The sequence below is a fragment of the Aristolochia californica genome, unplaced genomic scaffold, assembly GCF_029961685.1.
Source record: "Aristolochia californica isolate CCGP_79_NKW_82.1479 unplaced genomic scaffold, dmAriCali1.0.hap1 SCAF_5, whole genome shotgun sequence".
Lineage (NCBI taxonomy): Eukaryota > Viridiplantae > Streptophyta > Magnoliopsida > Piperales > Aristolochiaceae > Aristolochia > Aristolochia californica.
In genome coordinates, this window is record NW_027182214.1 from 40,371,028 (window position 1) to 40,386,821 (window position 15,794).

The 15,794-nt window shown below is 37.4% G+C and overlaps 1 protein-coding gene across 1 annotated transcript; it reads right to left on the bottom strand.

Moving 5' to 3' along the window:
• Positions 1-4,053: 4,053 nt before the first annotated feature.
• Positions 4,054-6,962, bottom strand: LOC137965533 (serine carboxypeptidase-like 27). Its single transcript, XM_068811798.1, has 9 exons — positions 6,470-6,962; positions 6,282-6,377; positions 6,096-6,188; positions 5,919-6,004; positions 5,584-5,844; positions 5,328-5,455; positions 5,139-5,234; positions 4,512-4,617; positions 4,054-4,394 (listed from the first exon to the last, which is right to left on the bottom strand). Exons 1-9 carry the CDS (start codon positions 6,843-6,845, stop codon positions 4,254-4,256), a joined length of 1,383 nt encoding a protein of 460 aa, XP_068667899.1. The 5' UTR covers positions 6,846-6,962; the 3' UTR covers positions 4,054-4,253.
• Between the last annotated feature and the right edge of the window lie 8,832 nt (positions 6,963-15,794).

The window sequence follows — 15,794 nt, forward strand, 5'->3', positions numbered from 1 at the left end:
GAGAAAGGCCGAGAGAGAAAGAGACGAGAGAGGGAGATGGGGCGAAAACGAGAGATAACAAGAGAGAGAGAGCAGAGAACGAGAGCCGAGCGAGAGGAGCAGAGCGAGCAGAGACGAAGTCGGGCGAAAATTTTCGTCCAGAGACGAAGGTTGAGCGAGAGGAGAGGAGAAAGGAAATGAGCGTGATTTTTTAGTTTCGGGGGGGGGGGAAGAAGCGACGCCATCACTCGTGGTAATTCGATGACTTGAAAAAAAGGGCGGAAACAGAATTCTGTCATTTTTGCCTGAGGAGATGAAACGGTGTTATCTCACTTCAAGTCAAGTCATTCTGGACTAACACCATAAATGGGATGAACTAGGTAATGCGGGGGGAATTCATTCCACTTCATTGTGGACTAACCCCCCCTAACACCAAGTGTGAAGATGAAGTTCATGTACATGACTGACATGATCTTCATGTTGGACATAAACTTGAACTTCAAAAATCTATTTTGTGGACTAATCCTCTCTCCCCCCCTCACCCCCCCCCCCCCCCCCCCCCCCCCCTCTCCTATTGGAATCTAAGACATTTTATCCTTCCAGATACTTTTGTCTTCTCTTTAAGGGGAGATCCAAAGTGAAGAGCATATTTGGCAGAAGTGGCCAGAGTTTTGGTGAACAATTTGCTGAATGAAGATATTTTTCAAGGATCTGAATCCGAGAATGAACCCCCTCGCTCATTTGTACTCAAAGACCCACCTTCTTTTGATAACTTGGATACTTCTACTCATTTTAATTTACCTTTTAGACACAATCGTGGCAAACCCCCAAATCTTGAAAGAAGGAGTTCACGATACCCGATTGTGAATTATGTGTCTACCCAAATGTTGTCAGGACCTCTTAAAGCCTTTGTACATATATTATCCTCATGCAATGTTCTCAATGGAATAGAAGAAGCCTTAACCGATCCAAAGTGGGTTCAAGCCATAAAACAAGAAATGGAGGCTCAGCAAATAAATAATACATGGACTTTGGTCTGATTACCGAAAGGAATGAAAACAGTCTAGTGTAGATGGATCTTCTCCATTAAGCACATGGCAGATGGTTCCATTGAAAGATATAAGGTGAGAATTGTGGCAAAAGACTATACACAAAGATATGACATTGATTATCAAGAGACTTTCTCATTGGTAAAATTAAATACCATTTGAGTGTCGTTGTCCCTTAAGGTAAACCCAGAGTGGTTGTTACATCAGTTTTGACATAAAGGATACATTTTTTTTCATGGTAATCTTGAGGAGGTCTACATGGATATCCCACCAAGGTATATTGCATCCTTAGAAACTAAGGTTGTGTGTAAGTTACAACACACATTGTATGGGCTAAAACAATCTCCTATGCATGGTTTGGTCAGTTTAGCTTGGCTATGAGAAAATATGGCTTCAAACAAAGTAACTTTGACCATAATCTATTCCTGAAACATCTACTTGGAAATGTAACTAACTCTAATACTCTAAGTAGATGACATGATTATTACAGGGGATGACATAGAAGAAATCTCTAGAATATAGGAACAATTGACATCTGAATTTGAAATGAAAATTTTGGGAAGACTCAAATATTTTTTGGGTATTGAAATTGCAAAATCAAGAATTAGGCATATTTCTGTCTGAAAGAATATATGTGCTAGATATGCTATTAGAAGGAAGATTGCTAGATTGTAAGCCTCCCGGCACTCTGATTATCCAAAATCATAAACTTGGAGAGTATGCAGATCAAGTGCCAACTAATAAAGAAACATATCAAAAATTGGTTGGTAAGCTAATCTATATGTCCCATACTCGACCAGATATTACTTATGTTGTAAGCATAGTAAGTCAATTTATGCATTGTTCTAGTAAAGATCATATGCTAGTTGTTATTCAAATTTTTCGTTATCTAAAGTCCTCTCCAGACAAAGGGCTTATGTTTTCCAAGAATCATCATTTAAACATTGAGGTTACACAAATGTAGATTGGGCTAGAAATATTGTTAACAGGAAGTTCACTTCAAGTTATTTTACCTTCGTAGGAAAAAATCTGGTTACATGGAGAAGCAAGAAGTAAAAGGTAATGTCGTTATCCTACGCCGAAGCTGAGTTTCAAAAAATGGCCAAGGGTCTTTGTGAACTACTATGGCTTAAAAGACCGATAACCGAGATTGGATTTGCTCTTATTGGCAAAATGAATTTGTTTGTGATAATCAAACAAAATCTTGAAACAAAGACAATTTGATTTCCATTTGTTAAGTTTGAAGATCAACTGGTAGATATACCTACAAAAGTTGTTTATAGCAAGACCTTTTACAACTCATTTGACAAGTTGGGTATGACAAATATCTATGCACCAACTTGAGGGAGAGTGTTAGCGTGAGCTGTCAAAGAAAGAAAGAATTTACTTAAAGTAGCATGAGTTGTCAAAGGGAAGCTATATCGGATCAATCACAATTTGTTTCTTGAAATCAAGAAGAACAGTCTATCATCTCCCAAATTCTCTCCTCTTCTTGTACTATAAATACATTGTAAAACAAACAAAATTCTTTCAGAAAATAAAACAAAGAGTATGAAGCTTGAGAGCAGCAATTGAGTATCAAGTTGCAATAATGGGCACTATTGCATCCCTGTCCCCACCAGAAATAGAGTTCTGAATTTCAATTAGAGCTGAAGTAAGAAAGAGAACTAAGAGTCTCTGACATATGTAGAATTTTAGTAGCAACAAAAAACAAGTTTCAACTATTCAACAAAAAAAAAAAGTCCAGCTTAAATAAATTTTAAATACTTGCCCATGTACCCCTGTTTGCAAGCCTAAAAATCACCCAAAAAGACGGTTTTGAATCAAGGAGGAAAAAGATAGTTACATCCATTTCAAGAAACAAACCTTTCATTGTCTTCATGAATGAAATGCTTGAAATGTCAAATTAGGAATATAATTGAATTCAAGATTTGTTTGAACTTAGCCTGTAACACAAACTGATCACCTTTAATGTAATTTTATTCACACTCTACTCTGTTTCATAAGTGCCAATATGCTCTTTCACAGGAAAGTACAGATTTGTAACTGATATCTAAAATTCTTTCAAGTAAACTTCACAAATGACCCAGGCCCTCAGACCAGCTGCTACAGGCTCCTGATGTATACGGAGCATGGCACAGTAGGATTATGATCTACTCCACACCACGCACCATCCTGCAAATATGTCTGAAAGAAATACCTGAACGTAACCTAAACATAAAGAATCTCTGTAACACTGGCATGGAGTTCTTGTTCTTGACATCCATGTTTCATTTAAGTATAATCGACGATCTGGATCAGTGACCCCGTTCATCTCCTCCGCCATTAACATAGCAAGGCTGCTCCAAGTCTCAATCCAAAAACAAGCAGTCAGATGATGAAAGATCACCTTCACCCAACAACAGAGGATGGATCTTCATCTCATCAATTACAGCATTATAAACTGTTCAAACAGGAGTGACATATGGAAGATATGCCGTTTACTCCAGCAACAGAAACTGGACCTGCTGAACATGTAACTAGTATGAAACACCAGAACTTCCATTTGGTAAAAGATGAAGGCATGGAACAAAGAGATGACTAGCAAAAACACATACTGGTTATGCTCCATAGCATGGGCAGCAGTTGCTATGGCCTTTTGTTACTGCAAACTCAAGGCAGGGGAGCAAGAAAGTGTTGTAACACTATTATGATATTCTCCTTATGATTGCACAGAAACAGATTTTCCTGCCTGTATTCTCATACTTATCAATACTAAATGAGATTGGGGCATGTCCCAGCCCCAATCGTAGTGGTTGGCTGGTTTTGAACCCAAGCAATCCATTAAGTGCAGAAGCTTTTTGTGCTTCAACTGTTTATAATTTAGCAACTTCTCCTGTCAAATCTTTTGAGACCACCATTGCTGGCACATATTTGCTTCCAGACTGCATTATATTTTTGGTCAGATCAGGTATTATTATTCGATTAAAAAGTCTTACTGCTGTCAAGCAAGAGAGAGAGACAACATTAGAGATCACCCTTTCATAAGTTTTCTTTTATTGAGTAGTCATTAGTACTTCCTAGGATAGTACAATAAATTGATGATTCCATTATTACATTCAGCTTATGAAGAAAATCCATATTACAGAAAACCAGGAAAAGGGACTACATTGTGACAGTGTTTCACAGAAAGAATGTTTTGATCTAATCTCTTCTCTTCCAAATTGGACAACATCCTTTGAATTGTCATCTAGGCATTGGCTTATTCTGCAAGAAAGATCTAAATAGTATATAAGATTGACGAGGGCGATGAAGAGGGACTTCATGCCCTGCACCAGTCACAGTTACAAAGGTCAGGCCTTTGTACACCTGGCTCCACCCACCAACCTGCCATGAAGAGTGGATATATGAGCAGAGAAATAGAAAAGGTACACAACTATACATTTCGCTAGATTTGTTAGGACATCAATATCAGAAGCAATAATTTCAGTTTTTGGTACTTACCTTTCCACTGTCATACCAGGGGTACCAACTGATTACTGTAGGAAGCTTGAGAGCATCAATTGAGTATCGGGTAGCAGTAACAGGTACTATTGCATCAGTGTCCCCACTGGCAAAAGAGTAATAGATATATATGAAAATTGACGTCAAGAAAGAGACAAATAAGAGTCACTAATATTTGTAGGATTAAGTAATAAGAACAAATAATAGTTTGAACTAACCATTCAACCAAAAAAGTGCCTGTTGTGATCAATTTCACATACACATCCATTTACCCCAGTTTGCAGCCTTTAATCACCGAAAAATAATTTTATATAAAGGAGGCAGAGACAGCTATATCCATTTAATGAAACAAAATTTTCTTCTACTTTAGGAATGGAATGTTTGAAATGTCAGTGTAACTGATTTGATGAACTGAACAACACAAATCATAGATTTTACAGGATGAGTCATTAATAATGGAAAATATACCCAAGATCAGGTTTTCTTTTCATTAAGTATAAAATTGTAACTAATGTCAAGGATTGTTCAGTAAAATCAATAACTGCAATCAAGAAATAAATAATATGTAGCAGAGATTAAAAAAAAAAAAAAAAAAAGGAAGAAGCCTTTTAGAAAAAGGATCAATACCTATAGACCCAGACTCTCAAACCAGCTGCTATAAGCTCCTGATATATATCAAGCATGGAAAGAGGGGAATCTCTCCAGTAGTCCCCAACAATATCACTGCATGCAAAGAATGTGAGTTATCATCTATGCTCTTACTTTCACCCACCCTGTTAACTTGCACCAAATAAGTCTACTAAAAAATACCAATACCTGCATGTATCCCAGACATAAGGAATCCCTGTAACATTGGCGTGGAAAGCCTTCTGGACTTCAAGATTATTGAAGTAAACCTTGGAGTACCTCTCTGTACAGGGATCGTAAGCTCTTGACATCCATGGCTGCATTGAGTAAAATAGTGTCAGTGCATCCACATCATGAGAAAACATCTCCATTGGCGAGAGAGAATTCAACTTTAATCTCTTATCATAAAAGAGTTGACGAAGCAAACAATGTGGGAGGAGCTTACATAGTGACCCCTTAAATTGTGTCTGAGAGAGGAAGTATTATTACATGGGCGTGTATATATGCTGTAAGGGTCAATGTTCCCCATCTCTTTATCGGCTTCATCAAGGGCTCTCTGGCATTCTATTGAAGGGTGCTGAGATGACCCAGAATTGCACAAGGCTCGGAGTTTTCGATTAGTCTCATCCGAAATCAAACCATGGGTCCACCAGTACTCGAATGTGCCAACATAGTCATGATAGTCATCCGTAACTGCATTACCTACCTGAAAGAAGCTAAGTTAGGGAGCAGAAGCGGGTAAGTCAGGTTAAACTAGTCTGAAAGATGCTTTGTTCTCACCATGAAACCTTTGAAATTAAGGACAGGGTTTTTTATTCCCTGATTCTTCCTGAATATAACACGCGACAGCTGAGGAACATAGTGACCTGAAACGAATGGAAAAGAATAGAAACTTATAGATTATTTTTTTTCTTTCGGTTTAATTGCCAGTAAATTAGGCAGTTTAAATTCAACTACCAGCATAACTCTCTCCCGCGATGTAAAATTCTCTGTGCTTGTAATGAGGGAATCTGTCCAGCCAATTCACAAGGAAAACATAGGCATCTTCGGCTAAACAACAACGGCCAAGAACCGTATAAAAGATCAAGCAATCAATGAAAAATTAAAATCCACAAGAGAATGAAGAAAAATTAGGAGTGGAACCTGTTCTCTGGTCTCCAGCACTGTACAAATCAGAAGTTGTGTTCGAATAAGAGAAACCAACGCCAGCAGGCGATTCCAAGAAAAGCAAATTTGCCACTGAAAGAAACAATGAAGAAACGAAAAAGTTAAAATTTCGTAAACAGATGCCTAAAGCAAATCCAAATTCTCTTCACATGCCTCACACTCACATTTGTTCCACGCATAAGGGTTCATATACAGAGTCTTCCCATCCGGGTTGATCCGAAATGGACCCACTTCCTCCGCCGCCCCGTACGCCACCGATGAGCAACCAGGCCCACCATTGAGCCACAAAACAAGCGGGCGAGACGCCGTCTCATTTCCTGGCGCCTCAATCAGCCAATAAAACAGAGCCCGCCCCGCCTCCTGATTCACAGTCACGTACCCAGAAAACTGCGAGAAGCCCACGTTCGTCGGCTGCCCGGGCAAAGCGGTTATCCTGTCCTTCTCCTTCGCGTCCTGGGCAGAGGATCCCAAAATCAGTACAAACACAAATGCCAGAGAAAGATAAGGAGACAAAAACTCCCCCCTCCTGAATCCCTCCATGCTCGGCAAATCCTCGACTCAAACAGAGATCAAGAATTCCAGTTTTGTCGATTCGGGATTCAGAGGGAGACAAAAGGGCCGGGCCCGAATCTGATCTGTCTCTGCTCTTTCCACCCACTTTCTCTCTCTCGGTAGAAAGTGTGAGAAGCGCACATGGCGTGAGTATGGTTGCCATCAATTGCGTACGCAACGACGTTTCAAGGAACCAACAAAAACAACTCCCCGTTTCGATCTTTGCCGCAAAGAAAAAAACTTACAGAAGGCGTAAAAATAATAATTTGGAGACAATAATGACGAATTGACGATGACATCGAAGCTTGACGAAGAGAGCAAGCCACTGAACAGTGAACCCTGCGAACCCGCGAAGCGCGAACAGAGTAAAATTGAAAAAAACTCCAAAAGTCCGGACTTGTCCCTCCAAGGCTGCATTTCTTCGCGGGTTCGCCCGAGTTTCCAGAAGCGACAAGAAGTGTAAGAAGGATATTCTATTCTCTGTACACGCGTGGGCCCTTCCCCGCTCATTCGATTTCAAGTTTCAGATATATACACCAAGCTTCGGTCAATACGCGCCGACACCAATCAAATCTGCAGCGATGCCGTTAGGGGTGCCTATGAAGGCTCCTTGATCGATGCACTCAAAGTGGTCCAATCCCACGCCATTTCATTCCCACTTCTCCGTCTAAGTCACGTTTGCTACAAAAAAGGGCACTAGCAAACACTTATGACTATGATTTCACACATGGGCCATGTCCCACAAAGCGTATGTAAATGTGGGGATTATTAACTTTACTACATAATTCATGATACAATTTAATTAAAAAAATATGCCAATATATTGTATTTTGAAGTAATTTGATTTTGGTTTGCTCTCATTCAGTTCTTAGTTGAAACCGCTAATACAAATCAATTATTCGAATGGTCTCCTATTACAATTTGTATAGATATGCTTAGAAAACTGATAAATTCCAAGGCCTTTAAATCATGATCCTTGAAGTCTAAGTTTTAGGTGAAAAGAAGATAAGGCAAAAGAAGAAGAAGAAGAAGAAGAAGAGAGAACTAGAAGGAGAATGAAAGAAGAAGATTGGAGAGAGAGAGGGAGAGTGAAAGTGTGAGAAAAATAAGTCAAGGTTGAATTGACTTCAAAACTACACCTCTTTAATTTTTAACTTCAAATTTATTTAATGAAAATAATGCCCTTAGGGTTGCATCAACTTAAAGAGGAGAAATAAATAATGACTACAAAGGAGAAGAGAACCCGCTTGAATATGTAATAAATCGTGTAATAACTTTAACATTCTCCCTCAAGCTAATGCATGTACACAAAAAAAATACCCAACTTGGTGCACGAATTGTGAAGAGAGGTAGCAATCACAACTTTGTAAATATGTTTGCAAGTTGATTTTTGGATGGAATGTAATTCATGCTGATAATATCAAATTGAAACTTCTCTTAAATAATCCATTTTGTTGTTTTAAGGATTCCATGGTGATTAGGTTAAGTTGAGGTAATGAAAGATAAGAAGAAAAAAAGAAGAGAGAAGAGAACAAAGAAAGAAGAGAGAAGGAAGAAGAGAGAGAGAGAGAGAGAGAGAGGAAAGAGGGACAACTACTTTGAGAGAGGAGTGGACATTGGGAAATAAGAGGATTAAGGTTGTGAAAGCCTGACCCTAATCTTCTCCCTTAAGCTTTATTTATATGTGTAAAAGAATAACAATTACATCAAGTTATTTAATGAGTAAATATTATACTGAATAAAATTTATTAAATTTTTTTTTAGAAGGAGAAAATTTTATGTCAACTTGATCTATATGTAAGGAGATATTCACATTGGAGTAGACAACTATCAAGCTATAAAATGAATAAAATAAAGAGGTCATAACATATTCAAGAATGAAGTTTTTATGTCAAATTTAGTGTAAAATTAAAGCTCTTTGGGTCTAGTTTCTTAAGCAACAAACAGTTTATGATTCTAATATATATTGTGGGAGATATTGATATCAGAAGTACTAAAGGTCAGTTTTGTAAAAAATCTCTCATTTTTTCTATTTTCTCTCCTATTATCTCTCCATGCTTTGGCACGAATTAAGTTTCTTTTTCTCCTAGAATCCTAGTTTTTTAGCCAAATTTTTCTTCTAATCAGATATTTTTTGTTAGAATTAATCACTCCATGATGTGCTCCTTCAAGGTATACAAAAATTTCTTGTTTTGATGTTGTTTTCATGTTTTATGTTTTTGTTGCATAGTTGTGTATCTTCCATTTTTGTTACTAGTGACATACTATTCTGCCTGACTTGGACCAGCGATCTGCTTGAGTTAACTCGGGTCAACTCAGATTGAGTGAACCTGACTCGGTGCACTTGCTCCCTACCTCTGGTATACTAGTCCAGGTCTAGAGTTTTATACCGACTTCTCTCATGACTTGGCTATATTGGTATGATAACTAACTAAACTCTACTTGATCGCTTGCCTCAGTCTAACTCGATCACTTGGCTCCGACTTGATTATTATATTGAATTATTGGCAGCTTATTACTCGATTATAACTTATTACTCGATTATAACTTATTACTTGGTGCACAACTTCCTTATCCAAGGATAAACTCGTTGCGGATTATTTCGTGTGACTTTATTACTCTTAAAGACTTTCACAATTTGATACGTGTTATTTGGACATTGGTTCATTTCCATTGTTGCTATTGTGTGTCTTTGATTGAGACATTATTACTGAAGAAGAACTCATCAGTTCCTTGTCTTGGGTTTATTATTTGCTGACTCTTGTCAGTATTGGTTCATTTATTGAAGAATTTGAAGTACTTAGGAAAATAAAGCAGATGGTGACCCCAACTTCTTCACCTTATCTTCCTTATTACCAAATACCTTCTTATTATTAGGCAACATTTCTCTTACCTTTCTTTATTTGACTCTTACTTACCCCTTTGGCCAACCCTTTTTGGAGTGTTGCTTTGGTTGGTCCATTATACATGGGTGTCTTTAAGTCATTTTAGACTTTTTATTGGTACCCTTGGGTTTTTTATCGTCGTCTTATGAATGATAAGCATTACCCACTTTAGTAATTATTATCACTATATTTGTTTGAAATCATTTGAGATTGGTTTCAACTTATCACCTATTTCTACCCTTTGATAATTTGTGCTCAGTGTCGTACTTATCTTTGGGACATTGTGATGGAGGAGCTTATTACTACGTCTATGTTATTTGTTTTAAGTTGGGATCACTGCCATTACCTCCCAGCTTGAGTGAGAGTGTTGGAAGATATGATGTAATTAGGGTATCATTGTTGTAATTAGTTTATGTTTATTGTCTCTTCCTTGCTCTTACTGGGGTGAAGAGTATAATTGTAACATTGTACTTTTATCAGTTATAAATTGAGCTTAAGGGAGAGGGTTTGGACATACGTTCATAACCTCATTCTTCCTCTTCTTTTTCTCCCTAATGTGTGCTCTTCTTTTTTTCTACACGATGTAATCCATGGAGTCCCAAACCTATTATACTTTTGGAAGACATCATGCGGCTTTTGTAGACTGTCTGTGCTGGAGTATAATTTTATACATGTGTCCCAAACCTATTTGGTTGTGTCCAAGTGGACAACATTGTTGGCTACTTGCTCTTCCATGTTGTTGATGAGCCAACTAACCACCACGGTTTCATTTTTCAACTACTTCTATTGTCTTCTTCGTCAATAGGTGGTCCGAGCTTGGTTAGGTGACCTAGTAGGTCTCGGATAATAAGAAACCTTTTAACCGATTTGGACCAGCTTGAGTAATTGAATAACTCTCTCAAGGGTATAGTGTTGATATTGAGGATATCACTCTTACTACCAATTTAGGGTAGCATCGAGTCAAGCCGAGCTCGAACCTCCATAAGTTCGAGTTGGGTTTGATTTAAATATTTCGAACTCGAGCTCGAGTCGAGCCCAGACTTGAACCTATAATTTTAATTGAGCTCGAGCCCAATAATTTTAACTTATTTCGAGCTCCAACCTACATTTAAAACTTTGCATAAAATATGTTATGTTGCGTAGCCTAATCAACGCCCTACGCTGAGTCGGTACGCGGATCGACCTTATATCACGATTGCCCTAATTTTCTTTTTATATTTGGGGGCTCCGCTTTTAGGGTTTAATCATCCGAGAAGCATCATTTGCGACCGAGAGAAGTTAAAGAAAAACAACATTTGTAAGTGTATACCATCTCTCTTGTAAACTATTTCATATTCAAAGTGGATTACTTGAGCAAAGGAAGACAAAACGTAGTCTCACCTTGAGGCAAACCTGTATAAATCTTGTTGTTTGTTTTCATGCTTGTTTTTTTTTACTATAATTATTATTATTGCTCTCGTTAGTTTGGAATTAGGGTGTCTAATTCCTAATAAGTGGTATCAGAGCTTTGGTTCGTGATTGAGAGCATGACTGGCAGAGAAGGATCAACACTTGGAATCAACAAGTTCAATGGTATGCATTTTGCGTTCTGGAGGAAGCAGATTGAAGATTATATGTATAGTAAAAAATTGCACGCACCACTTCTGGATATGAAACCATAAGGTATAAAAAATGATGAGTGAAATCTCCTTGATAAACAGTGTTGGGACTAGTCTGATTGACATTGTCGAAGAATGTTGCTCACAATGTGGCATTGGAGAAAACCACAGCGGGGATGATGAAGATTTTTTCTGACATGTATGAGAAGCCTTCCACAAATAATAAGGTACATCTCATGAAAAAATTCCTCAATTTAAAAATGATAGAAAATACATCAGTGACATCACATTTGAATGAGTTTAGCATGATTGTCAATCTATTGACCTCCAATCATATTAAATTTGATGATGAGGTTCATACTTTAATTCTTTTGGCAACTTTGCCAAATTGTTGGGAGCCTATAAGGGCTACGGTCCGCAATTCCATAGGCAATGGAAAGTTGATATTTAATGATGTTTGAAAAACCATTCTTGCGGAGGAAGTATTCTCAATTCACCCCTCCTCTTGAGAAGCCACTTGGGCCAACATAATAGTTGATGGATAATTTTTTTTCCTTTTTAATGATTTGAACAAGTTACATTAACATCTTCCATATTTTCATGTTTTAATGCATTTAATTAATTTTTTTATTAAATCCATAAAACCAAAAAGTTGCAAACCTTTGTTCTAGTTTTACTTAAAAAGTACTATATTTGTTAGAAAAGCTATCTCTTGGAGCATCTTGATTGACGGTTAGGCCCATTACAGAAAACTAATGCAAGTTTTGAATTTGTTCTAGCAAATGCTTCAACAAGGAAACAAAGCTAATAGTGTTGGAGCAATTGGGGCATCGATGACCACTGCTCAGTTGGGAGCTTTTGATCAAGAGAAATGGGTCCACTTGTATGTCCAAAGAATCAAAAGTTTAGATATATTGGTCCAAACTGCTCTTTGTTGACATGCATTTGAAATGTAGGAGTTTGGAACATGCTTGGAAAGTCTTTGATAACATGCTAGAAAAGAATGTTGTCTCTTACATCGTCAAGATGGTTGGACTTGTTAAGTTGTCAAGCCTAATTAACGCCCTACGATGAGTTGGTCCCGGATCGACCTACGGGGTCAGGTCACCGTGGGCCCCCCTCCCGGGGTGTGGGGACGGAGCCCCCGCCCGGTCCACTATATATTAACTATTATTTCATTACGGGCAGTTTGAGAATTTTACTCTTGTATCGCGATTGCTCTAATTTTCTCTTTATAATTGAGCGGCGCCACTATTAGGGTTGCATCTTAATTCGAGGAGCATCTCGAGTTGCAGCCCGAGAAGTTAGAGAGAAACACCTGTAAGTGTGCGATTTCTCTTGTAAACTATTTCATCTTCATAGTGGATTACTACAACTGCGAAGACAGGACGTAGTCTCACCTTAAGGCGAACTTGTATAAATTTTGTTGTTTGTTTTCGTGGTTGCTTTTACTTTCTTCCACGCTTATTATTATTGTTTTTGTTAGTTTGGAATTAGGGCATTTAATTCCTAACAGGACTTGGTATGAATGACTTTGAAGAGGGTTTCCAAAATTCCATTGTCTGGTACTGGCAAAATATAACACTTTTTACCCCAATATGGACTCCATGTCAGTTATCTTCGTTTGTTGATTATGAAAACCACCTCTCTCTTTTTCTTTTGCTTTAATTTATGCTATAACTTTATGCCACTTATAGCTTATTTTGGAAGCATAGAAAGAAGTTGATTGCCCCAAGGAACAAGTTACTTCATCATAGATTTTGGACGACTTCAATGGAAAGAATGTGAGTTAGAGTTTTTTCATAAGTGATAATTTTTGTTTTTTTTCCTTACATCAGTTTGTTACATTTATGTTAGAGGAAAGCCTAAGAAATAGAGGAAGGGTGGGGAAGGAACTCAGATTTGTGTTTCATGTCTTAGGGTTGGGGTTTGGTGGGAAAAAGTGATATCTAGCGTCTTTGTACTCCTAAGTTCGTAACCTCCTATTTTTTATTTTACTTATTAGTTAAGTTTTTTACTGCTATAATTGTTCAATTTATTCTTTTTCTATGCAATTTAATCTCACATATGTAGCCTCCCAAAAGAAAATGAATTGAGGAGCATATTCAAAATGAGCAACATGGATATGTTTGATTTTTTTATACTAAAAAGATATTTTGATGCATTGTCTTGTTTTTTTGTATCTTATCGTACTTGCTTTCTAAAATATTCTCTTTGGTGAATATATTTTTCTTCCCTTTTATCTAAAATATTGAACACCATTTCTAAACTTTTCTTCTTTGCTCACAAACAAATAGATGGGCCATGATTAAACTTTTGATGACTTGCTCTACAGTGAAAATCTAGATAGTCGTTCTTTTTAGTTTTTCTTTTTTCTTTTTTTAACAAAAATATATGTATTTTGTTTTATTCAAATTTTGGTTTCAACGTGTCTATTCTCGTTACTTTCAACTCCAATTTCACTTGCAGATGCAAACAAAAATTTCTAGTAGCAAGATTTTCTATTTCAAGATTTTGTTTTTCATATATGTTTTTTTCCCCATAGGCTAACACATCTCTTCAAAATCCCCTTCTTGGTTTTTGTTGAGAAATTTTGTAACTTAAGAAGTTCAATTTTTAAAACTTTATCTTGATATGTTAGTATTTAGTATTACGAAAAAAACAATTCATCTCTCCTTATTTCTCTCCCCAAGCTATGAATGACACTTGAATATATGCATAATCGTTATGCGCAAAATGTAGAAGTTGTTCGAGATGGAGAAAAAACAGGATAAAAGCAATTTGTGATTTAGAAATGGATTGGATTTTAGCTAGAGAGAAAATAAAGATTGAGAAAAAAAGTAGATAGAACAATATAAAAATATGGGAGAAAAACAATTTGGGATTCAAAAATGGATTGGATTTTAGTTGGAGGGGAAATAGGGATTGAGAAAAATAGATAGAGCAATGGGAAATAGATCCAAATGGGTTGAGAGATTTCAAGAATCTTAGAGAAAATCATGGAACAATTTTTTTTATTCAACAAACATAGGGAAAAATCACTCTCTCAAATTTATCTCCTCGTTTGATCTTCGACACATCGGGTAAAAGTTTCTTGTTTGGCTCTCTTTCTGCTTCATTTTCTCATGTTCTTCTATTTGCTTCAAAACTTTTTTCTTTATCATTCTTGATGGCCAATAACATTTGAATTCGAAAAGATCCATTAGTATTGGAATTTTTCCTTTTCTGTCCTTCAAGTTTAGTGATATAAGAAAGTAAGCTCTTCTTCTAAACTTCTTCCTTTTCTTTAGCGTCCTTTTTTCTGTTATCTTTTATGATAGATGATGTAGTCCAAGGTTGGTGCGTTGATTGGGAAATATTTGGGTTTGATGTTGTATTCTTCTAGTGGTCTTGAAGTTTAGTGTGTTATCTTTCATTCCCTTTTTATTTTAGACTCCTATTTTTTCAGTTAGTTTTTCTTTTCTTGCGATTTCAATGAGTATTATTTTTGAAAAAAAAGAGAAAAACTACATCTTTTTGTGATTAGTATTGGTTTTTTTTTATTTTTTGGTAATGATTACTTACCCCCAATAAAAAATTGTTTGAACTGAAAGATTGCTAACAACAATAGAAATAGATATATTTATGCGTAGACAATAAATTTTTATACTCTTATATCACAAATTTGGGGCTCAAGTCATTGAAACATGTTAAGCTTAATTTTTGGTTGTTACGTTCTATAGATGTAGAACAACATCCATGCTGGTGGTGATGACAACGGCTAGCCAATACAACCCAACAGACTGATCTGTTAGGTGCGGAAAGCTACCGCCTACAATAGTGGACGGAAGCACTCTGACACCCACCCCGCCCATTCTTGACCGCCTCTCACGGGATTCGAACGTGGGACGTGGCGTGCCCAGTTTTGATACCATGATAGCGGCTAGCCAATACACCCAAAAGATCAATCTGTTAGGCGTAGAAAGCTACCGCCTACAAGAGTGGACGAAACCACTCTGACACCCACCCCTCCCATTCTTGACTGCCTCTCACGGGATTCGAATGCGGGACGTGGCGTGCCCAGCCATGATACCATAATAGCGGCTAGCCAATACACCCAAAAGACCGATCTGTTAGGTGCAGAAAGCTACCGCCTACAGGAGTGGATGAAACCACTTTGACACCCACCCTGCCCATCCTTGACCGCTTCTCACGGGATTCAAACACGGGACGTGGTGTGCCCAACTCTGATACCATGACAACGGCTAGCCAATACACCCAAAAGATCAATTTGTTAGGTGCGGAAAGCTACCGCCTATAAGAGTGGACGGAACCACTCTGACATGTGAATGCTCTTATGTCTGTATGTGTGGGCATGCATTAGCTTATGCAAAGTCTGATGTTCGACTTTTTCTTTAGCTCGATTTTTTTTTTTTTTTTGAATGTTGTACTTTGGGTTCTAGTTTTTTGGAGTT

What these genes read in the sequence shown, in the direction of transcription:
- LOC137965533 (XM_068811798.1), bottom strand. Translation starts at nt 6,845, where the DNA reads ATGGAGGGATTCAGGAGGGGGGAGTTTTTGTCTCCTTATCTTTCTCTG. An exon ending in CCCTTATGCGTGGAACAAAT is followed by an intron (nt 6,378 to 6,469) that starts GTGAGTGTGAGG and finishes TGTTTCTTTCAG; the next exon opens with TGGCAAATTTGCTTTTCTTG. An exon ending in CGCGGGAGAGAGTTATGCTG is followed by an intron (nt 6,005 to 6,095) that starts GTAGTTGAATTT and finishes CATTCGTTTCAG; the next exon opens with GTCACTATGTTCCTCAGCTG.